This window comes from Grammomys surdaster, unplaced genomic scaffold, assembly GCF_004785775.1.
Source record: "Grammomys surdaster isolate TR1022 unplaced genomic scaffold, NIH_TR_1.0 200, whole genome shotgun sequence".
NCBI lineage: Eukaryota > Metazoa > Chordata > Mammalia > Rodentia > Muridae > Grammomys > Grammomys surdaster.
The window spans coordinates 475885-499845 of record NW_021604645.1 but is presented as its reverse complement, the minus strand read 5'-3'; the positions used below and the strand labels follow the sequence as shown (position 1 = coordinate 499845).

The 23961-nt window shown below is 36.3% G+C and overlaps 1 protein-coding gene across 1 annotated transcript in view; it reads left to right on the top strand.

Annotated features, from left to right (window-relative positions):
• Nucleotides 1-23961, top strand: part of Il1rapl2 (interleukin 1 receptor accessory protein like 2) — a 1099213-nt gene that overhangs the window by 800297 nt on the left and 274955 nt on the right. The window contains exon 6 of the mRNA XM_028770319.1: nucleotides 13116-13190. Within this exon, the coding sequence (XP_028626152.1) occupies nucleotides 13116-13190 (75 nt within the window). The remainder of the gene's footprint in view (nucleotides 1-13115; nucleotides 13191-23961) is intronic.

The window sequence follows — 23961 nt, the reverse complement described above, 5'->3', positions numbered from 1 at the left end:
AGTTCAGTTCAGTTCAGTTCAGTTCAGTTCAGTTCAGTTCAGTTCAGAACAGTTCAGTTTGTGGAGTTCAGAGGTAGTTTTTTCAAGCAGAGCAATTCAGTCAGAAGCCAAGAGAAGCCAATTTGAATCAGTCAATTGGAGAGGAGTTTGAGCAAGAACAGCTGAGTTTACCTAGTAAGTTGGAGTTTAGAAAGAGCTAGAAATAGTGATTTTATTCAGCAGTAAGTCTTGGAGGCTTAAACATTCTAGGCCTAGGTTAGCAGAGGAAGTGTGGAAACTAAAGCCTTCAAGGTCCAGGCTTGCAGTTTAGATTGTTCTAGGGCTAGAAGATTCCATGGCTAGGCCTAGGGATAGTTAGATAGAAATGCTCTGGGCTCAGCCCAAGCCATGTATTCATAAAGCTTAGGTATGACTCTCATCTCATCCCATCCTCTAAGGAAATAAAATCAACACATTTACAGGCATTACTGTATGGAATCTAGAAAACGAAAGAAAAAAAAAACCACTCCTAGGTGTAGTTTATACAGCCCAGCCTTAACTTTCTTTTAATCTAGTGGGAACTATAGCAGAAAACTATGACACCATACATACACAGTGCCATTAATTCCATGACATATATGGTGATTTTTTTAGACAGCATGTCACTATATAGACACAGCTTGCTTGAAATTCACTACATATTTCAGAGTAGCTTCAGAGTAGAGACCATTCTGTCTCAATTATAGTGCAATAACAAGTGTATTCTGCCACATCTAGCTCTACTAAGCTATATTTTAAAATTTAAAACAGAAGAACAAGTATTAAATCTAGCAATGAATAATGGTGGCAGTGTAGTAAAATGGTTACCAGCTTGAATTTCAGGTAAGATATATTTGTGCCCTAGAGCTAGTATGTTTACTTGCTGTATAACTTTGAGCAAATAATTTAATCTCAGTGAGCATAGTTTTTTCTTGTGTTTCAAATATTGATAATCATAAAACTTACTTTATATAATGTTGTATTTAATGAGAAAATAAATATAAGGATAACTTTTTTTTTAAATCTATGCTTAATGAAGGTTAGCCATTGTGCAGTGATAAAAATATTGGACTTTTAAAATCTTGGATTTTAATTCTTTTAGGACTAATGTGCAACCTGGTGCTGAACATATCCATTTCTTTCCTGGCATTCTATTTCTTCGTCTGTCAAAACTTTAATGGTTGGTCTAGTTCTCAAATTACATATCTTTGAGTGTCTTATATTCCTACGCATTGTAATCTGAGTGAAATTCTAGAACTTCACAGATCAGCGACCATAAAAGAAAATGATAATCTTAATGCAAGTTATAAAATGTCCCAACTCCAATGTTTAAACTTTCATATTTATTTTAATTCTAACTACATCTCAGATTCTGTGTAGAAACAGAATGTATACTGTCTTATTAATTTCTTTAATAACAACCATGGAATTTCTTTGACATCAGCAATATAAAAATCCTGAGAGTATTATTTTAGAAAAAAGAAAAGGCTTACCCAAGAAAGAAAAGGCTAAAAATGGGAAAAATACATTGTGAAGGAAAATGGTAAGCACTCCCATCCCAACCTCTGTTTAAATTTCCATTTCTCCCCAAGGTTGTTTTCTTTTCAAGTTTGAAAAAGTTGCTTTATGTCTGAGTAGACTTGTGCTGAATAAACAATCTTTTCTCCAGAGAAAGACCCTGTGTCAAATGGCATTGAGAAGAAATTGCCCTACTTTTGTGCTAAATCTTTCCTCAAGCTTATGCATTGCTCAAACTCAAATATTAGTGGAAATAAATATGGGATCTAGAGAAAAGGTCATCTCAGGTCAACTTCACAGCAGCCCTGACCATTCACTACCCTCAGGGCACATCTTCTGAGTTGCAAGGAAGGACACAGGCTCTGAGCCAGTTGCCAGGGAGGCTCTGAGCTGTACAGGGGCAACATCTAAGTAAATTGCATCTTGTTTCTCCAAGAACATATCATCACCCTGTTAAAGGATCATTTGTTTATTTAAATGTGAAGACCAACTTTATGTTCTATGCTGGAAAAATATATCAATGCTTTCAGTGATGTTAAACTGTGAGAGGGATATTTTTTGTGCAACAAGAATGTGTTTCTCAAAATAATTTAGTCCTCTAAATATGACATGCTATCTGTTTCACTATTAGTGTTTTGTTAACAATTTTGTCTTTCTAATACACATATAAAAGATATGAGCCATTTTCATCCATAAGTTACACAGTAAAGAGAATTTTGATATGGGAGAGTGAAGTGTGTGACACAAGGTAACTGAATGGTTTGACAAACTTCAAACAATTACAAGAATCACTGATCATTTCACTGCAGAGCCTTTTTAATGGAACCGAAACATCTAGAGAAAGCATCCACTTTTGTTAAGTGGACTTAATAAGCAGTTTGTATCATTTTGTCTGCTGTTACAAATAAAGCAGGGTATACAATGTTTGAGGAGTTGAAAATAATTATAAAAATTAACTGCTAAAGTAGATATTTGAAGGAGATAATAACAGGATGAATTAAAAACAAATCGTGAGTTTTCACGGATATTTTTCTTTCTTATAAAGGACAACATTTAATTGGGGCTGGCTTACAGATTCTGAGGTTCAGTCCATTATCATCATGGCAGAAAGGATGGTAATGTTCAGAAAGTCATGTGACTGGAGGAGGTAAGAGTTGTACATTTTCATTCAAAGGAACCCAGGAGCAGATTGTCTTCAAGCAGCTAGAAGGGGTGTACCAAAGCCCACCCTGACAGTGACACACTTCATCCAAAAAGGCCACACCTACTCCAACAAGGCCTAGTAGTGCCACTCTCTGGGCCAAGCTTATTCAAATCACCACATCCCACTCCTTGGTCCCCATAGGTTTGTTCAAACACGTGAGTCTTTAGGGACCATATCTAGCCATAGCACAATGCAAATATATTAGTCCAATTTCAAAAATCCCATAGTCTATAACAATCTCAACAATATTAAAGGTCCAAAGTTGAAAGTTTCCTTTGAGATTCATGCAGTATCTTAACTGTAATCCCCTAAGAAATCAAAATAAAAAAGCAGACCACATACCTCCAACATCATGCAGGATATACATTACCATTCCAGAACATCATGGTGAGGAAATACTGGAGCAAAGCAAGACAGAAAACCAGCTGGATAAACTCCAAATTCTGCATCTCCATGTCTGAGGTCAAAGTACTATTCAGATATTCAAATCCTTTCAACTTTGTTGACTATAACACAATTCTTTCTCTTTGGCTTTTTCCACTACCTGTTAGCAGCTTTCCTAGGGAGATATCTCAAGCCTCTGACATCTTAGGGTACTCAAGGACATTTCAGTTTTACAGTTTCTTGTTCCAATTTCTGTCTGAGATCCACATATGATCTTCTGGACTCCTCCAAATAACTTGGGTCACTTCTCCAGCTCTGCTCCACTCTGACTCCACTCCACTGCTGCTGCTGTTCTTGGTGGCCATCCCATGGTACTGGCATCTCTAACGTTCTGATGTCTTCCACTGCAACTAGGCTTCACCAATTGGCTCTGTTCACAGGATCAAGCCTCAACTTCTTTATATGACCCCTTCAGTCCTAGGCTGTCAACTGCAACTGAGGCTGTACCTTCACCAATGGCCTTTCTTGGCTTTTACATAGTGCCAAGACTCAGCTTCTCTCATTGACCTCTTCATGACTTCAAAACCAGTACTACCTGGGTGACTCTTCTACATTACCAAGTCCAGCTGAAGCATGAAGTACAACCTTGACTATCTCTGAAACAAAGCTTCTTTGTATTCTCAGAAAACACTTCCCAGATTTCACCTGAGTGATAATGCTGGTCTCTTGCAGACAGGAGCATATTGTCCTCTGAGAGCCAGCACCCAGAAGCTGACTCAGACAAATATAAACACTCACAGCTAAACAGTGCGTGGAGGTTGGGGACTCTTATAGAAGAGTTTGGGGAAAAATTACAGGCTCTGAATAGGACAGCAACTCCACTCTCTTTCTAGCTGCATGAAGAGATACTGCCCCTGGCTTCCTTCCTTCCACTCTCAGCTACTCCAGCACTATGACTGCTTGGATACCACCATGCTTCCTGCCATGATGGTAATGGACTGAAGCTCTGAACCTGTAAGCAAACCCCAATTAAATGTTGTCCTTTATAAGAATGGCCTCGGTCATGGTTTCTCTTTACAGTAATAGAAACCCTAACTAAAACAGAAGTTGATACCAGGGACTGGGGTATTGCTGTAATAGGCCTTATAATACTTTTTTTTTCTTTTTGAAGAATGTAGATTTAAGGACTTTGGATTTGGGAAGCAGTAGAATGCTTAACTGGGGCTTAATGTACTATCCTAGAAGGAATTTGAAAGATGGTCATGCTGAGGACTGTAGAGAGCTGCTGGTTCAAGAGAGGGACTGAACAATGGAGACTATTCTTATGATGTTTTGGTGAAGAATTTGGGTGATTTTTGTCCTTGTCTTAAGAGCCTTCATGAGACAAAGGTGAATATATTCAGAATAACTGCATTGACAAAGCAAGCCTTAAAAAGCCCAGCATAGACTTTGTCCTCTGGTTTACTATCATGAAAAGCATTTTAATGAAGCATAGCAGGCTTCAAGAAAAAAAAACCATAAAATATTTGGTTCAAAGAATAAGGGCACCAAGAAGTATAATGGAGCTGAGTCCTATGTTCAAAGAAAAAAAAAGATTAAGGCAGTGGTAGAACTTGGAGCAAGATCTCACCCCACTAACCTTATTGTTTATGTGTCTGCAGTTGAACAAATAATAATTATGTTAGGTGTTATTGCCTAATTATTTTCATTAGGACATTTAATCTGAAATGAACTACATTCCAGAAATGGAAGGCACAGTTGAGATCCAATTCTTGAGGCTGAAAGACACAGGTTTTTGAAGAATAGTGGCTATGAAAAGCTTTGGCCTAGGCATGGTGATGCACATGATTAATCCCAGGAGACAGAGGCAAGCAGATCTCTGAGTTCAAGGCCAACCTGGAACATAACAAGTTCTAGGTGAAGAAAGTCTACCCATGGTGGCAAACACATTTAATCCCAGCATTTAGAAGACAAGGACATGTATATCTCTGAGCTCAAGGTTAGTCTATAGAGTAACTTCCAGGACAGTCAAGCTTAGGCATTTGAAGGAGTTGGAAAATAGAAAGCAGGTGATAATGTAATAGAATAAGTGGCCCATGTTCCAGTCTCTGCAAGCAGCAGAACTTGGTAGCCTTAGCCACTTAAGATTCACTTAAGATTCAAGAATAGAAAGGACTACTTGGACAATTGATGCTGGTTAGTAGGAGCTAAGAAATTAGTGGTAATTAAGAAGAGACCAGCATCACAGATACTTATTTATGTGAAATATTCTCAGTATTTAGTTCCTATACTGCCAAAAGGTGGGAGAATCTATCATCAAATTTCTGATTATAATCTCAATAAAAATATTATCTGATTTCATACACTTCTACTAAGCTCCATTCTGCATATTACACACCACTCATACTTTTAGAGGATTCTTATTTGCCTTGTACTATGTGTGCATTCACAGAAAGATACTTGGGCTCAGTATGTGCATTTTGGTATACTGACTACAAAGGAATGACGCCTTACTTTTCACATACAGAGATAAGCCTATAAAAGGAGTTAAAGTATAGGTGGCTGAAATTATAGCAAGAAGCATCTTTGTAATTTGTTTTGATGAGAGATATGCAACATTGGATACATAAAGACATGAGAAAAATCTTTAAAGTGGAGAACCACAGAACAAGGATTAGGACAAAAGCATATTATATGTGATAGATTCCATTTCCGTTTATAAGTTTGGAAGATTTATAATGATATACGTTATGATTGATACTGAAGTGTAATAATCGTGTATTTTTCTTTGATAATCACCTAAATTAGGTGAAGGTCTCATGTTTGTAATTCTGTAAGAGGATATTAGACTAAGCAGTAAAATATGAACACCATTTTCAGATTAAGCAAATCTACATATTTGGGGTGTTTTGTTTTGTTTTAGAAAAATATATTCCTGGCCTTAGGTAACTGTTACCTAATTTCCAAAAAGAAATACAAAGTATTTCAATAAGTGATGCTACTTTTGGTATGTTCAGAGTTTAGAAACTAGTGTGTTAGTTCTGTGTTGGGTGTATGAAGCCTTTACACAAATCAAATATGTGGGTTAAGATTGTTAAATCTCTCTTCATGACTTCTGGAAACTTTGAAGACTCTTAACAAGATACCTGGCTCCCCGCTCCCAATTTAATGTGCTCAGGAAAAGCTTCCTTGTTTCTTCCTGTGGAAAGGCTATAGCTAATTTTCTAATAAAGTCCTTCATTCCCTCTAAGCACCAGATAATTTATGATTCTCATGCACCTTACAACTTTGAAGCTGGTGCATAGATTTTTTTTGTGACCCTATCCTCTCCCCCATTTTTGAGGTAGTTTGTGAGTTTAGGTAATTTAGAAGACAATAAAAGTCCAGTGAATAGTGTCTACTAATTAACAAAAGTCCTTCACTATTTCAGAACTTGAGAAGTGCATTGAACAAATATCATTGTGTTGATTAGTGAAGTGCACATTGCCTTGAGTAGAGAACATCTGTGGTAAAAATGCATCTTCAGGACATCCGATTAATAATGTATCTTTCAAGGAATATTATTGACATAGAAATTAATGAAATATACCCATACTGTGACCTGGCTATCTAGTTTTGACTTTTCTTTCTCTTAGCAGCCTATATTTTCTATTTGGTTGGAGATTATTTGTTCCACTTTTACCATTGACCAATATCTATCTATTAACATCTGATTGAGCAGAGGCTCTTATGTATCCAGCAATGCACAGAACAGTCATTTATGATGAATAATTGTCAAGCACAATTGTTTTCAGCCTTCCTAATGCTAAGACACTTTAATACACTTCTTCCTGTTATAGTGACATCCAACCATAAAATTGTTTTTGTTGCCACTTTATAAATGTAATTTTGCTAGTTATGAATCATAATGTAAATATGTGTTTTCTGATGATATTAGGTCATTTGATCCCCAAAGGAGTTGTAGCTCACAGGTTGAGAACTGCTTGTAAAGAGTTCTTCTTTCCCTGATGTCTACTTGATTATAACAAAAACTCAAGCATGGCTACTCAGCTTATCTTTCTTGAGGTTTTAAATTTTGACCAAAGTGAGACATAACAAAAAAGTAAAACACAATAAAGAGGAACAAATTTGAAAAGCTATAGAACCAGTTTAATCTAATTTTGTAGATAGTCTGAAACTATTGTTTAGTCCTCCTTTGTGTATATCTGGTCTAGTTTCTTTCATTCCAAGATGTAGATCACCAGATTTCCCAGCCATCCCTGAGTGTTCACTGTGATAAGTTCTCTTTTTACTGTAATCAGCAAAACTGTGTTCCTTGCAATCAAAGAGGCCTGTGGGAAGCCCTATTTCCAAGTGAAAGTTAATTTGGAGATTATGTTTGTTTATTCTACAAGGTCAAATATTACTTTTATGCTGACTTATTGGAGGCATGATCCTCATCATCGAGGAGATTAAAACTCCAGTTGGGATGACTTGGCACACCCAAATAAAATGAGGATTAGTTTATATTCAAGGCAATGCTTACTATTTGCCAGATGAATAGTTCAAAGGACTTGTAAATACTTTGGAATTTAAGACAAGAAAAAAAAAAAAAGCTTCTGTGGTTACCAGGGAAGCCTTTGTTGGAAGTTAGGTATGTTTCAGAATGGAAATGGTAGGTATTAGGGAGAGAGTTGTGAACATGTTGATACCAGATAAACCTCTGTTTAGATTACTGCTTTGGGAATCAAATCTGTGGAAACTTACTTGCAAATTATTTGTTAAATGTGATGTAAAATATCTTAGAATAAAACATAACAGAAGATACTAAATAAACAGTCTGTCTTAGTGAGCACTCTACTACTCAGAAGAGATGCCATGGCCATGGCAACTCTTATAAAAGAAAGCACTTAATTTGGGCTTGCTTACAGTTTCAGAGATTTAGTTTATTTTCAGCATGCTGGGAAGTGTGGTCTCATGCAGGTAGACATGCTGCTGAAAGAGGAATTTAGAGTTCTACATCTAGATCTGTAGGAAGCAGAAAGCAAGTGAGACAGTGAGGCTAGCTTGAGTATTTGAAACCCCAAAGCCTACCCTAGTCAGACACTTTCTCCAACAAGGCCACACCTACTCCAATAATTGCAAACCTTTTATAATTCCTCCCAAGTAGCACCACTTCTTCATGACCAAGCATTCAAATCTATGAGCCTATAGGAAAATTTCTATTTAAACAACCACATAATTGCTTTGGTAACTAGTATAAAATGATAACTTTAGTAACTATAAGCTTGGTGGGGGAGAATTTAAGTCAAAGTATAGTTTTAGAGATAAATGTAGTGTGCTAATGTGGGATATGAGAAAAGAAGGTTGATACGTGGGGTTGATAAGTTTAAAAGTAAGTAAAAATTCAAGACCATTTTAAAGACTATATTATAGTTGTCATGATTTATGCTCCTCTGTGAAAAGTTTAGATTTTATCCTCCAGTAAATGTACAAGATATTTTTAGGTATGAACAGCTAAATGTTGCTATAAAAATAGAAGTTTTGGTATGAGATTCCAAGTACTGTTGAAAATAGTGATTTCAGTATGTGATTTTAAGGCTGTGGTATGGAGTAGGTTTTGTGGGGGTGGTCTAGTTGAGTGACCTTAACAAATGTATTACAAAATGACATCATTCACAGAAATTAATGACTGCCTTTCACTCTATTCCACATGATCATTTTAGAAATTTAATTAAGTAGACAAATGAAAAACAGAAGAGGACAATAAAATTTGTAATAACAGTGTAAAATGTGTAGGCAATTTAATAAACTGATTCATCTCATTCAATAAATAATGCTACTCATATCTTTTCACTAAGTGCATGGTGTTGTCAAATCTTTTCATCAACACTGAATGATCTGGAGGTGCATGGTATAAACCATTGCTTTCAATAGGAAAGAGTTAATTTGAGTGTAGTCCTTAAGAGTGTTAGTGTCAAGCACATAAAAACTCATTTAGGGAACAGCAGACAGTAGCTCTAGTAGCTTCACTAGCACATTAAGCCCAGTATGTTGTTATACTCTGTAGAGCAATTATATTTAAGGACAATTAAACACAAGCAGATAAGCAGCTACAGATGGAAGTGCAGGGGAGGGAATACAGACTGAAACATGTGTAGTAAACTGAATCCTTCGTTTCCATTCTTTCAGTCACAAGTAACATTTAGCCATACCCAAATTAGTCCCTCTCAAGGTCTAGGATGAGTTGGATGAGTTGGATGATAAAATTCTAAATGTCTACTCAGTTGTTCAGGAGGATTGGTCTCAATAGATCCTGTCTTCATTTCCTAAGCAGTAATTGTGAATTTGAGACGACATTGAAGAGATAGAGTCAGAGACAGAGATAGACAGACAGAGAAGAGAAGAGAAGAGAAGAGAAGAGAAGAGAAGAGAAGAGGAGGGAAGGAAATGGGCTGTCCTGACCATGGTAGCGTGTATTTTAGCTAATCTCTAAATGTTACCATTAGTTGTGGTGCTGATAGGTTTATCTCTGAGCTGGTAGTCAAGATCCCGATGAATGACTTAGAGGCTGGTTTATTAACATGCATACTCAGTACTTCTGGCAACTTCCAGACCTGAACATGGTACTAGAATTAAATGAGGTTCCACACTTACATGTCATACAGGGACTTGTTGGATGCGAAATGTAACTTCATATCCTCCCTCTCATGGGTTTTGGGTCGAAAGGGTATAAGTGTGAGAATTCCTAAAGCAATCATCATTCAGCTGGCTGATTGCCATGAAACCACTTGATTAGCCTAGGAATCACAGCTTAATTACTATGGACTCAAAGAGGCTAGAATTTTGTGTGTGTGTTCTGAGCTATTTCACCTATCTCCTGCCTACAACATATGTGTCCTCCTACTCATCCTGCAAATGAAGGAAGGATGCTGGTCATAAGGCTACACTAAGTAAAATATTGTAAACTCCATTGAGTTTTGTGTCTAAATTGACTAAAACTTGAACTGCCTCTTTTATAGGTCCAGGACACCACATCGATACCATATGCTAATGTATTTAAAACATTTTGAATATTATGAACATATACATTTAAGATACTTAATATTATACTTAATATAAATGAATATAGCTGTAGTAATTGATATTTAACTGTGAAATTGGTCTAAATATCTCTGGAGAACATGTTGAGGGTATGTCTAGGAGCCAATAATGTCCCTAGATTCATAGCCTCCTGAGACTCAAGAAGCTCCTCATTTCTGCACATGAAACACATTCCTTCCATTCCCTTTCTGTCATTGTACTCAATTCATTTACTGATGTGAATTTGCAAATAAATTTAAGAACACTTTCCAGGGAACCTCGGTGTCTATGATTTGGATATATAAGAAAAAGTAGCAATAATTCTACAAGGAAATAAAAATTACTTTTCATATAAACGAGATGTAAATTGTCTGTGTTTCATTTCACTTCAACCATATTTTTAAAGCATACTACATATATATTATTCCAAGTATATTATTTATTTTATTTTTAAGGTCATACTACAATTGCATCATTCCCGTTACCCTTTTCTTCTTCCAAACCCAAACCCACCCAGTGACACTCATTACTCAGATATCAGTGGGAGAGGTGGCCCTTGGTCCCATGAAGGCTGGATGCCCCAATGAGGGAGAATTTGAGGGCAGGGAAATGGGAGTGGGTAGGTGGGGCACACCATCTTAGAAGCAGGAGGAAGGAGATGGGATAGGGGGTTTCTGGGGGTGGGGAAATGGGGAAAGGGAATAACATCTGAAATGTACATAAATAAAATATCCAATAAAAAAGAAGAAAACAAAGAATCCATGCACTCTATTTATTAAATATTGTTACATACATAAATGTGTATATATGCATATATACATATGTGTATATGTGTATTCTTTAATACATTCCTGCTCAGTCTGTATAATGTCACTCGCATTTTTGCACAGGTTACTTATTCTGCATTTCCCACATCTCCTACTATTCCTCAGCTAACCAATTCCTTACCTTAGTGGAAACCACTGTTATTATATGTATATGTGTATGCATATGTATATATTCATTGTAGGTGTCTGACGTGATTGGATTTTGAATTCAGATAATTTAGCTTTCATTCTTTATATTCTAAAAATAATTGAAGACCATTATAAAGATAATATAATAGATATTTAGGTCTGTGTAAATTATCCACAAATCTGTTTGGTTTTTAAAAAGTTAAATTTTGTAAGAGCAGTATATTTGTTGTGGGCTATCAATGAAAATTTGTTGAAAAATGCAAACAATTAATTCACTAAATTTTCTATCTTCAGCAATTAAGCAAGATGGAGCTTATGCCATACATATATATTTTCTACATATATTTCTGGTATACTTTTTATTATCAACAATTGTTTTTTGAGAATATCAACAACATTTTATATTTCTATAACCTTTCACACCAGCATACCACTTAGTCTTCTAGACTTGTAAATATGAGTTATACCCCCTTCATATCAGCAGGGATTTCCTAAAATGTCAATTAATGATGGTTTAACAATTATCTTTTATAACCTAGCCCAGTGCTAAGCCTCTTGTGTTTTATAAAGATCTGTAAAACATTTTAAAGTGCTAAAATCCAGTTTTATAGCTTAACCAAGACATAAATACAGTAAGTATATAAATGAATTCAGGATATGAATAACAAGGTGAAAGAAGGTTGTCTCTATGACAACAGTACATAGGACATTATATTTATGTACTCAAAGTCCTCTAGTTGCATTCTAGTTATCTTCAGTTTGTTTCTTCTTTTTATTTTTTAATTTTCCAATCTCCTTCCTGATCTCACTTACTGTTTGCCCTGCTTCAACTATACTACTGTGTTTTCTTTCCTACCTGTGTTCTCTTCTGGCATAGATTTCACATACCAAGTTAATCATCATTAGATTCACTACCTTTGAGACATTGTTTTATTCCCAGAGTTACCAACGACACTTTAGCCTACCACATCATGTCCAAATCTGTCTGCAGACTTCCTATGATCCTTAAGAATTCTGTCCTTCACTCTCTGGGTACTGTTATTTCCAATTTGTATTGTTCCTGTCATGAGCAATTGGATCTCTGCATCCCCCATCCAATTCCTTTTTTATCAGACCATTCTTTTCTCTGTACATCATTCTTGATATCTTTTATCACTCTGCCATGGATTGTGTTGTTAAGTTTCCTTTAATTTCTTCTTTACTCTCTGCTTTTCTATTTCTTTTTCGCCTTTTAAGTTTCACATGGACATTAAGATCCCTTCATAAAAATTCGTCCTGACTCTTTCAGCCAGCATTGTCCCCTCTTTTCTCCAAGTCATGTATGTATATATTTCTTACTGCTTATGTGCTGTGACTACAACCTTTCATTAGATTACATCATCGTTTGTTCTCTTTTTATTTTGTGCTAAATTATAAGTTGAAAACAAAGAAGAATATTTTACTTCCTTGTCTGTTAATCCAAAACATCTGACTTGGTAAACAAAAAATGTTGACATTTAAAAGTCTGTCACTAAAGAATCTATCAGTCTTTTCTGTTATCACAGAAGATTAAGGCACAGAATGGATATGATTTTGACTCTTGGAAACCTTTTGCTACTGAGAATCTCCACTACAATTCATTAAGACTATTTAGTGCCAGAGAGTAATTATGAGAATTTGATGTTTCTCTGATTTTACTTTCAAAAAATATACTTCTTGATATATAGAAGCTTATAAAAATACATCCAAAAATAAACAGTCCATTCATTTGAACTTGTTGGAAAATGTATCTGCTGACGATAGCCTAATTTAAGTGAATCAAAGGTGCTCTAAAATTCCTGGGAAATGAATATTGTACCCAAGTACAAACACTGTCTAATAAATGTTTACAAACCATCAAGTCTAAAAACATTAAATATTATACATGGTAGAATATTCTTTACCCTATAATTTGTCTCAATTTTTCCATTACTTTCTTTTATTTTCTCTTCTAGCTTTGCTCACAGACAAGCCTCCAAAGCCATTGTTCCCCATGGAAAATCAGCCAAGTGTTATAGATGTCCAGCTGGGTAAGTCTCCTTCTGGGAATAATAATAGATCCTAAACTTGTTCTCTGTTAACAGATGGGGAAAATTGCACGAACCAGGAAAGGTTTATTTCCACTGTTATTACATGCAAATCAATTTGTGTTCTGCTCATTTATAACCCTGGCATTCAGTACAATAGCAGTTTAAGGAAATGAGTTTGTATTACATCAAGGAATGGCAATACTAATTTGTTACACTGTGTATTAAGTGTGCTATACGACAGAGCTTTTTAACTCTGTGATTGATAGATTCATGGCCGTCTTGCAATGGTGATTGGTACAGAAATATTTTCATACATGCCAGCCAAATATTTTTATTTGGAGAACATTAACTTCTGGAGACTAAGCACTTCATAAAAGACACTTCAGAGTACAGCCTTTAAAATGATTTGATAATATTATTCCGAACAACAGAATCCAGTGTTATTTAAAACCCATTTTAAGGACCTGAATATTTATGAATCATATGATGTCTGGGTAAGTAGCAAGTTGATTCATGAATACTACTGCCTTTTTACAATCTCAAATAAGAACATAAAAGATTGTGTTTGTGCGTGTGTGTGTGTGTGTGTGTGTGTGTGTGTGTATGTGTGTAGCCTTCCTCCAATCCTCCTGATTTCAAGAATGAAACTCAGTGGTAGGCCTCTTTGGTTCTCTTACAAAGTGTGGCCTTTAATATAAGCTTTATTATTTAACACTTGTGAGCTTTCTCTTACCTTCAGTTTAATCTTAACATTATCAAGTTTTTCAATTAAAAACAAAAAACAGATAGAACTGAGTACATTTTAGAAAATACATGATCTTTTGTAATTTATGACCATACTGGTGCCTGCCAATTATACAGCCAAGAAGGATTAATTAAACCCAATATTTACTTTCTTGCAAATTTTTTTTACTCCCATTTTGATTTTTCCAACCAAACTTGGATTTAGAAAGGTTTATTCAATCTTCAAAAGAGGAGAAATAAAATTATGTCCCTAAGATTTTGTTCATTACTCTGAAATGTAGTTTTTACATGCTGACTAACCTAACAACATGGGTAGTAAAGTTCAGTATATTTTAACCAAAAAATGAGGTATACTGAACTTGTGTTGGGAGTTGGTAGCTAATTCGTAAATGTGGAAATATCAGACTATGGTTCTTCCAATATGGTTCTTTCCCCATATTATCTTTGAAGTCATTATATTTTATTAAAGAAAATTGAAAACATAGATGTGCTGACATCCTTTCTACCCAATTAGTTTTACTTACACTTTTCCATTTAAACTAATATGCAAATATACCAATGTGCTCTATTGTTTCCCAGGGGTTGCATAGCGCCATTTAATGATCTATTATTAGTAATATATATTGGGAATTCTAGTGGACATATTATTTTATAAGAAAATGTATATACAAACCAAAAAATAAATAAATAAATGAATAAATAAATAAATAAATAAATAAATAAATAAATAAAAGCCGGGCAGTGGTGGCGCACACTTTTAATCCCAGCACTTGGGAGGCAGAGGCAGGTGGATTTCTGAGTTCGAGGCCAGCCTGGTCTACAGAGTGAGTTCCAGGACAGCCAGGACTACACAGAGAAACTGTGTCTCGAAAAGCCAAAAAAAGAAAGAAAGAAAGAAAGAAAGAAAGAAAGAAAGAAAGAAAGAAAGAAAGAAAGAAAGAAAGAAAGAAAAAATGTATATACTAAGCAGAGAAAACAATATATGCAGAAATACTCCAGAAAAAAATCTTGAGTGAATTTTGTTTATGACTGTGGGAAGATCTTTGCTTCTCTTCTGTCATGAAATATATACACTTCAAGAGAGAAATTTAAAAATTACTGCTCAAAATAAGGAAATGGGCCCTTAAGGGATGTATCTTACTCAATTTCACCAAGTGTAGCTTCCTGTGAATTATTTGTAACATGTAAAATGTATTTGCTGAGTTTGAACAAGTATTTCAACATATATTAGCACAGTCTACCAATATTACCACCTTACAAAATTATTACATCAATTTGAATCTGATTTATATTAGATACAAAGCCAATTTTTATTCTGAAAAAAAATTTTTGACAGAAAGATGAAGAACTGCCCAATTTTTCATCCAAGAAAAGCTGTTTCTACGAGGCATTGGAATAATAATACTGTTTTAAAAGTAAAGCAAAATTGGTCACTAGACCCTCTGCATTTCAACAAGCACAGTGTTTTGTAATTTGAAATGGTTTTATTTATCTACCACCATTTCCTCGAATGAGAGATCATGTTGTAAGTTCCTCATAGTCCCAAAGAGTAAAGACACTATTATAAGCACTGTAAACATCAGCTCCTGATCTTAATGGGAGATTCATAGTCATAAGGATAAATACTTGAAAAAATATCACTATAGGATGAAGGAAATGAGAAAGACAATGGTTTATTGGATGCCTCCATTTATGGCTGAGGAAATTTAAAAATTCAATACAGTATGGTAGTATTGTTCAGACAAAGCATGTTGAATTTAAAATTTTAATGTCAAAGGTCAATACATTTGTAATAATGAAAACATCTAGAAATTATGTTACACCAGATTCTAATGTTGATCCTCAAGCATATTCTGCTCCAGACATGCTCAAACTAAAATTTTAGAAGTTCCAAAGGAATGCAACAGCCCAATCCAAATACCTAAGAATTTTATCAAATGAGGGCCTGCTAAGTGCGTTCTTTTAAAAACTTGAGGCAATGCTGGGTTAAGATAAACATATGCATTTCTGTGGCTCCTACCATGTGATTGTGGTTTTTGTTACTCTCCCAGCTCTTGGTTGGCCTCAGGGATAAGCTCATTTTATAGGATATGACATAAACAATGTTTGGAGATTCTAGAAGCTAGGTTGAGAGAAATTTGCAGCTTCCTCTCAGTCTCTTGATTAACTGTAAAACCACGATTCTACTTGAGAGTAGAATCATTCAAGCCACATGGATGTGACATCAATCATATGGAAGGAAAAAAAATCCAGTGAGTATCAAGGCATCAGATATGGAAATGAAGAAGCTGTTTTGGAAATGAAGTATCCAGCCCAGCTGTTCTAACACATCCATTGTTTATACATCTGACAAAAAATGTCATCAAGAAACTCAACTCATTGACAGTGGCCACTTAAAAAGAGATACTTTGTTCAGCAATATTGTACTAACTTTTAAAAATAAAACTTAGGTTGTCTACAATTTTCAGTTCCATTTCCTCTACCCCTGGAAGAAAAGCTCTCATTATGCAAAAAGAAAATTTCATGGGAAATATTGAGCATGAATTTCCAGGTAGATTTAGAAACATGAATTGGAATAATTGTAAAGAGTCTGCTTTCAGTTCTGACTCTTCCTAAAGGTAATTTAATAAGCAATGTTTTTCAGTAAAAATAAATTCTTTTTAATACATAGATTTGATATCAGTAAAGATATTTTGCTGTGTCTCTAGAGGAAAATAAAAATCTCAACTTCCTCTCTGCTATAGTGTAATCCATTAGTCATCCACAAGGTTCTAGATATTTACATACATTTTTGCTGACATAGTGATGACAGTTTGGTTGTTGCTAAATTGTGTTCGTATTATAATGCTGAGAGAAGATTAATCTTAACTGAATAACCATATACTTTGAGATGATAAACACATTCTTAACAAAATAGTAAGAAAACTACTGCTCCTGTATAACAAGCTTATGCAGCTGAAGCTGTCTGGGATAATGCTCAAAATATAAACAGAATAAAGAATGTATACCAAGGATGCGTAAATCCAATATTTTCCTACTTTCTGTTTATTTTCTTTCTCTGACAGTAGGTTTAGCTTTATATTTAAGAAATAAACCTTTACTATACCAATGTTAATAATTTCTTCAACAGATGAAAAAGAAAGCATTCAATATTTTTCCCAAGAACTACTAGCATTACATTACAATTTATACTGCTGTTTTTAATAACAAAATATTAAAAGATAGGGGCATATAGAATACTTGAAATGTATTTCTGTTAGATAATGTCTTCCTTAAAGATTAGTTTTATTATAGAGCGCATATGCATACCTTGCATACCATAGAAGCTTCTGGAATATTTGAAAGTCTATAAACAAAGTGTAACTCAAAAAGTTGAGATCAGGAATCTAATTTTGATTAAAGGTAAATATGAAAACATACCCTCATGGATGGGAATAGTTCTTGGAAGCTTTCTAACTCCTAAAGCTAGCCATAGAGAATCACGTAGAAAGTAGACTAAGGGAAGTTTACTTTCTATGCTAAACATTCAAAGAGAAGACCTGAGGGTCTAAGATATATCAGAAAATTTTGGGATAGTAGAACAGTTAAAGCAAATTTAATTACCTCGGGTGTTTCAAACATCTAATAATTCTTTAGATGGATCTGACCTTGTATAAAAGTTTTTTCCTTCTTTTCCAGTTTCATCCAGAATTATTCGGTTTTTATAGGGTTTTTTAATTCATAATTAATGACAGTGCTATGTGCCACTGGATCAAGCTGTCTCTGTGTGTATAACCAGTGCTAATCTTCATCAGAAATCGATTTTTCCAGCTAGGCATTGCTGAACATGCCTTTGGGAGGCAGAGGCAGGTGGATTTCCTTGAGTTTGAGGCCAGCCTGTTTTTCTTTTTTTTTTTTTTTTTTAATTTTTTTATTGGATGTTTTATTTACATTTCATATGTTGACCCCTTACCCCATCCCCCACCCACCCAGGAACCCCCAATCCCCTCACACCTCCTCCTTCTTCTTTGTGGATGTAACCTCTATCTACCCCCCCACTCCCACCTCCCCACCCTCAAAACTCCCACCCCCTGGGGCGTCCAGCCTTCATGAGGTCAAGGATCTCATCTTCCACCTGTGCCCAGCAGGGCCCTCCACTCTTATATATTCAGCTAAGGCCCTGGATCCCTCCATAAGTGCTCCCAGGCTGGTGGTTTAGACCCTGGGAGCTGTGGTTGGTTGGTATTGTTGCTCTCCTCATGGGGCCACAAATCCTTTCAGCTCCTTCAGTCTTCACTCTAACTCCTCCATTGAGAACCCCATGATCACTTCAATGGCTAGTTGTGAGCATCTGCCTCTGAATATGTCAGACTCTTGAAGACCTCTGAGGAGACATCCATATCAGGCTCTTATAAGCATGCACTTCCTGACTTCCACATCAGCATCTACCTTTGGTGACTGCACATGGGATGGATACTCAGGTGGAAAGGTCTTCAGACGGCCCCTCCTTCAGTTTTTGTCCCTCGCTTTGTCTCCATATTTGCTCCCTTGAGTATTTTGTTGCTCCTTCTAAGAAGGACCGAATCACCCCCACTTGGTCTTCATTCTTTATGGACTTCATGTGGCCTGTGAGTTGCATCTTGGGCATTTTAAGGTTCTGGGCTAATATCCAATAATCAGTGATTGAATACCATGTGTGTTCTTTTGTGATTGGCTTACCTCACTCAGTATGATAATTTCTAGTTCCATCCATTTACCTAGGAACCTCTCAAATTCATTGTTTTTAATAGCTGAGTAATACTCCATTGTGTAAATATACCACATTTTTTTAATCCATTCCTCAGTTGAAGGACATCTGGGTTCTTTCCAGCTCCTGGCTATTATAAATAAGGCTGCTATGAACATAGTTGAGCATATGTCCTTATTATATGTTCGAGCACCTTCTGGGTATATGCCTAGGAGTGGTATAGCTGGATCCTCGGGTAATGCTATGTCCAATTTTCTGAGGAACCGCCACACTGATTTCCAAAGTGGTTGCACCATCTTGCAGTCCCACCAACAATGGAGGAGTGTTCCTCTTTCTCCACACCCTCGCCAGCATCTACTATCACCTGAGTTTTTAATCTTAGCCATTCTGACTGGTGTGAGATGGAATCTCAGGGTTGTTTTGATTTGCATTTCCCTGACAACTAAGGATGCCGAGCATTTCTTTAGGTGCTTCTCGGCCATTCGAGTTTCTTCTGTTGAAAATTCTTTGTTAAGCTCTATACCCCATTTTTTAATAGGGTAATTTGGTTGCCTGGAGTCTAATTTCTTGAGTTCTTTGTATATATTGGATATTAGCCCTCTATCAGATGAAGGATTGGTAAAGATCTTTTCCCAATTTGTTGGTTGTCGTTTTGTCCTATTGACAGTGTCCTTTGCCTTACAGAAACTTTGCAATTTTATGAAGTCCCATTTGTCAATTCTCGATCTTAGAGCATATGCCATTGGAGTTCTGTTCAGGAACTTTTCCCCTGTGCCCAAGTATTCGAGGCTTTTCCCCACCTTCTCTTCTATTAGTTTCAGTGTATCTGGTTTTATGTGGAGGTCCTTTATCCACTTAGATTTGAGCTTTGTACAAGGGGATAAGAATGGATCAATTTTCATTCTTCTACATGTTGTCCTCCAGTTGAACCAGCACCATTTGTTGAAAATGCTGTCCTTTTTCCACTGGACAGTTTTAGCTCCTTTGTCAAAGATCAAGTGACCATAGGAGTGTGGGTTCATTTCTGGGTCTTCAATTCTATTCCATTGATCTTCCTGCCTGTCTCTGTACCAATACCAGGTAGTTTTTATCACTATTGCTCTGTAGTACAGCTTGAGGTCAGGGATGGTGATTCCTCCCGAAGTTCTTTTATTGTTGAGAATAGTTTTCGCTATCCTAGGTTTTTTGTTATTCCATATGAATTTGAGAATTTCCTTTTCTAACTCTGTGAAGAATTGAGTTGGGATTTTAATGGGGATTGCATTGAATCTGTAGATTGCTTTTGGCAAGATGGCCATTTTTATTATATTAATCCTGCCAATCCATGAGCATGGGAGATCTTTCCATCTTCTGAGATCTTCTTCAATTTCTTTCTTCAGAGACTTGAAGTTCTTGTCATACAGGTCTTTCACTTGCTTGGTTAGATTCACCCCAAGGTATTTTATATTATTTGCAACTATTGTGAAGGGTGTCATTTCCCTAATTTCTTTTTCAGTCTGTTTATCTTTCATGTAGAGGAAGGCTACTGATTTGTTTGAGTTGATTTTATAACCAGCCACTTTGCTGAAGTTGTTTATCAGGTTTAGGAGTTCTCTGGTGGAAGTTTGGGGGTCACTTAAGTATACTATCATATCATCTGCAAATAGCGATATTTTGACTTCTTCCTTTCCTATTTGTATCCCTTTGACTTCTTTTTGTTGTCTAATTGCTCTGGCTAAGACTTCCAGTACTATATTGAATAGGTAGGGGGAGAGTGGGCAGCCTTGTCTAGTCCCTGATCTTAGTGGGATTGCTTCAAGTTTCTCTCCATTTAGCTTGATGTTGGCTACTGGTTTGCTGTAAATTGCTTTTACTATGTTTAGGTAGGTGCCTTGAATTCCTGATCTTTCCAAGACTTTTATCATGAAGGGATGTTGAATTTTGTCAAATGCTTTCTCAGCATCTAGTGAGATAATCATATGGTTTTTTTCTTTTAGTTTGTTTATATAGTGGATTACATTGATGGATTTCCGAATATTGAACCATCCCTGCATTCCTGGGATAAAACCTACTTGATCATGATGGATGATTGTTTTGATGTGGTCTTGGATTCGGTTTGCTAGAATTTTATTGAGTATTTTTGCATCGATGTTCATAAGGGAGATTGGTCTGAAGTTCTCTTTCTTTGTTGGGTCCTTGTGGGGTTTGGGAATGAGTGTAATTGTAGCTTCATAGAACGAATTGGGTAGTGTTCCTTCTGTCTCTATTTTGTGGAATAGTTTGAAGAGAATTGGTATTAGGTCTTCCTTGAAGGTCTGATAGAATTCAGCACTAAAACCATCTGGTCCTGGGCTTTTTTTAGTGGGGAGACTTTTAATGACTGCTGCTATTTCCTGAGGGGTTATGGGACTATTTAGATGGTTTATCTGCTCCTGGTTTAATTTTGGTACCTGGTATCTGTCTAGGAAATTGTCCATTTCATCCAGGTTTTCCAGTTTTGTTGAGTATAGGCCTTTGTAGTAGGATCTGATGATTTTTTTAATTTCTTCCGTTTCTGTTGTTATGTCTCCCTTTTCAGTTCTGATTTTATTAATTTGGATACTCTCTCTGTGCCCTCTGGTTAATCTGGCTAACGGTTTATCTATCTTGTTGATTTTCTCAAAGAACCAACTCCTGGTTTTATTGATATTTTGTATTGTTCTTTCAGTTTCTATTTGGTTGATTTCAGCCCTGAGTTTGATTATTTCCTGCCTTCTACTCCTCCTGGGTGTATTTGCTTCTTTTTGTTCTAGGGCTTTTAGTTGTGCAGTCAACTTGTTAGTGTGTGCTCTTTCCAGTTTCTTTTTGTAGGCACTTAGAGCTATGAGTTTTCCTCTTAGCACTGCCTTCATGGAGTCCCACAAGTTTTGGTATGATGTGTCCTCATTTTCATTGAAATCTAAAAAGTCTTTAATTTCTTTCTTTATTTCTTCCTTGACCAAGTCATCATTGAGTAGAGAGTTGTTCAGTTTCCATGTGCACATGGGTTTTCCATTGGTTTTGTCATTATTAAAGACCAGTCTTATTCCATGGTGATCTGATAAGAGGCAAGGGATTATTTCAATCTTTTTGTATCTGTAGAGGCTTGTTTTGTGACCAATTATATGGTCTATTTTGGAGAAGGTACCATGAGGTGCTGAGAAAAAGGTATATTCTTTTGTTTTAGGATGAAATGTTCTATAGATGTCTGTTAAGTCCATTCGGTTCATAACTTCTGTTAATGTCAAAGTGTCTCTGTTTAGTTTCTGTTTCCATGATCTGTCCATTGCTGACAGTGGGGTGTTGAAATCCCCCACTATTATTGTGTGAGGTGTAATGTGTGTTTTGAGCTTTAGTAAAGTTTCTTTTATGTATGTAGGTGCCCTTGCATTTGGGGCATAGATGTTCAGAATTGAGAGTTCACCTTGGTAGCTTTTTCCTTTGATGAGTATGAAGTGTCCTTCCTTATCTTTTTTGATTAATTTTGGATGGAAGTCGATTTTATTTGATATTAGAATGGCTACTCCAGCTTGTTTCTTGGGACCATTGGCTTGGAAAATTGTTTTCCACCCTTTTATTCTGAGGTAGTGTCTGTCTTTGTCACTGAGGTGTGTTTCTTGTATGCAGCAAAATTCTGGGTCTTGTTTGTGTATCCAGTCTGCTAGTCTGCGTCTTTTTATTGGGGAATTGAGACCATTGATGTTAAAAGATATTAAGGAAAAATGATTGTGGCTTCCTGTTATTTTTGTTATTAGAGGTAAAGTTATGTTTGTATAGTTATCTTCTTTTGGGGTTGTTGGAAGATTACTTCCTTGCTTTTTCTAGGTTGTAGTTTCCCTCCTTGTGTTGGCGTTTTCCATCCATTATCCTTTGAAGTGCTGGGTTTGTGGGAAGATATTGTGCAAATTTGGTTTTGTCATGGAATATCTTGGTTTCACCATCTATATTGATTGAGAGTTTTGCTGGGTATAGTAATCTGGGCTGGCAATTGTGTTCTCTTAGGGTCTGTATGATGTCCGTCCAGGCTCTTCTGGCTTTTATAGTCTCTGGTGAGAAGTCTGGTGTAATTCTTATAGGTCTGCCTTTATATGTTACTTGACCTTTTTCCCTTACTGCTTTTAGTATTTTTTCTTTGTTTTGTGCATCTGATGTTTTGATTATTATGTGACGGGAGGTATTTCTTTTCTGGTCTAGTCTATTTGGTGTTCTGTAGGCTTCTTGTATGTTTATGGGCATCTTGTTCTTTAGGTTAGGGAAATTTTCCTCAATGATTTTGTTGAAGATATTTACTGGCCCTTTAAGTTGGGAATCTTCATTCTCATCTATACCTATTATCCTTAGGTTTGGTCTTCTCATTGTGTCCTGGATTTCCTGGATGTTTTGAGTTAGGAGTTTTTTGCTTTTTTCATTTTCTTTGACAACTGTGTCAATATTTTCCACCGTATCTTCTGCATTTGAGATTCTCTCTTCTATCTCTTGTATTCGGTTGGTGATGCTTGTGTCTGTGACTCCTGATCTCTTTCTTAGGTTTTCTATCTCCATGGTTGTCTCCCTTTGAACTTTCTTTATTGTTTCTATTTCCATTTTCAGATCCTGAATGTTTTTGTTTAATTCCTTCTTTGTGTTTTCTTGCATTTCTTTAAGGGATTTCTGTGATTCCTCTTTAAGGGCTTCTATCTGTTTACTTGTACTCTCCTGTATTTCTTTAAGGGAGTTACTTAATTCCTTCTTATAATCCTCTATCATCATCATGAGAAGTGATTTTAATTCTGAATCCTGCTTTTCAGGTGTGAAGGGGTGTTCAGGGCTTGCTATATTGGGAGAACTGGGCACTGATGATGCCAAGAAACTTTGGTTTCTGTTGCTTATGTTCTTGCGCTTGCCTTTCGCCATCTGGGTAACTCTAGTGGTACCTGCCCTCTCTGTGTAAGATTGGAATCTGTATTTCCAGTTATCTTGCTTATTGCAGAGCTCCTCGGAGTCCAGAGGTCTCTGTGGTCTTATGCCCCTAATCTCCCGGGTGGAAGAACTCCTGGGACTCAGGCCACCTCTTGGATCTGGTAATCCTTCTGTTCTGAGTGCAGTGGCTCCTCGGCTGCTCTGAGTGCAGTGGGTTCTCGATGACTCAGGATTCAGTTTCAGCTGCTCTGAGTGCAGTGGCTCCTAGATGACTCAGGATTCAGTTTCTCCACAGGACAGGAGCAGACCAACTCTGTGTCAGCTGCTCTGAGTGCAGTGGCTCCAGCTGCTCTGAGTGCAGTGGGTCCCTGATGACTCAGAATTCAGTTTCAGCTGCTCTGAGTG